Source organism: Oryctolagus cuniculus, chromosome 1, assembly GCF_051225735.1.
Source record: "Oryctolagus cuniculus isolate XC-2025 breed Fujian yellow rabbit chromosome 1, ASM5122573v1, whole genome shotgun sequence".
NCBI lineage: Eukaryota > Metazoa > Chordata > Mammalia > Lagomorpha > Leporidae > Oryctolagus > Oryctolagus cuniculus.
Window position 1 is genome coordinate 28,236,241 of NC_142867.1, and position 1,220 is coordinate 28,237,460.

General features: G+C 37.0%; 1 protein-coding gene across 1 annotated transcript; it reads right to left on the reverse strand.

Moving 5' to 3' along the window:
* Nucleotides 1-413: 413 nt before the first annotated feature.
* LOC108178648 (large ribosomal subunit protein eL39-like) lies at nucleotides 414-797 on the reverse strand. The gene has a single exon (XM_051827345.3). The coding sequence runs from the start codon at nucleotides 738-740 to the stop codon at nucleotides 585-587; it is 156 nt and encodes a 51-aa protein (XP_051683305.1). The 5' UTR covers nucleotides 741-797; the 3' UTR covers nucleotides 414-584.
* Nucleotides 798-1,220: the final 423 nt, after the last annotated feature.

Consider the following 1,220-nt stretch of genomic DNA (forward strand, 5'->3'; position numbering starts at 1 on the left):
TTCCATGTAAACCAAAATGTCTATCCCAATTGACTACAAATCAAATATTTCCATGACCAATTTTAAGGATTAATTGCTATTGCAACTCACAGAACCCAGGAAAATAGTTTACCTAATGTTGCCAATTCATGACAAAGGGTATTTTAAAAGATTAAAAATTGACAGCTAGATAAAGAGATACATCAGGTGAAATTTGGAAATACAAGAGCTAATGTTCCTTTGGAGTTGAAGTGTCCTGCCATCCCAGTGCATGGATGTGTTCAAAAAATTGGAAACTCTTGATACCAAACTCCGTAGTTTCTTATTTTTTTGGAAGTAATATTACATAAGCTGGTTTGATTACTTATTTGATCTGAACAGCTTTCCTCCCTTCTTGGAGGAAAGGGAGGCTGGACTGATTTCCAAACTTTTTTTTTTTTTTCAAAAGGGCTCACATATTTATTACTGAACCAGCCCACTGGTCACAGCCCTAATCAAACATGTCCAGCTGTCCAGATGATGGTGACATCTTCAGCTTGATGTGGTGATAGTGACATTGTGACATTGAGACAGAAGAAATGAGCACGCCATTCAAGTGCAATTCCTTATAGACCCAGCTTGGTTCTTCTCCAATGTCTCCTCTTGGAGTTATACCTGAGTTTATTACCAGTTTTCATCCGAATCCATTGCGGAATGGGGCGGTTTTGTTTTTGTTTTTTGGCCAGGAACCTCTTGATTCTGAAGGTCTTGTGAGAAGACATGGCGAGGAAGAATCAGGGACACCCACCACGATGGCGGAGGAAAGGAGAAAAAAAGCTGATTTCCAAACTTTTAGCTGCGGTTTGGTGTACCTAGTTAGCAGCCTGTATTCCAGGAGCTCTCAATATGCTCCAATAACCCAAGAAATTCAAAGAGATTAGAAACTCTACCAGGATGGAGATCAAAATCAAAAATATATCTTTTTTATTATAAATCACAGTATTACAACTGTAAAATCTAAAGTCACATGGATTCAATTGGAAAGGCATCAATTTATCCAGATGTATAAATGTTTTATATAAACCATAATATATTTATTTGCAGTCCCATATTATGTATATCAAAACAGAGATTATTGTAACACATTTCATAGTAGCTCCCTGATTTTGAGAGAGATTTGATAAACCCCTAATTTCCCAAATATCACCTGGAGTTAATTTTCTCAATCCACTGAATGTGAACTAGTCTTGAAGTAGGCAGGC

What these genes read in the sequence shown, in the direction of transcription:
- LOC108178648 (XM_051827345.3), bottom strand. Translation starts at nt 740, where the DNA reads ATGTCTTCTCACAAGACCTTCAGAATCAAGAGGTTCCTGGCCAAAAAA.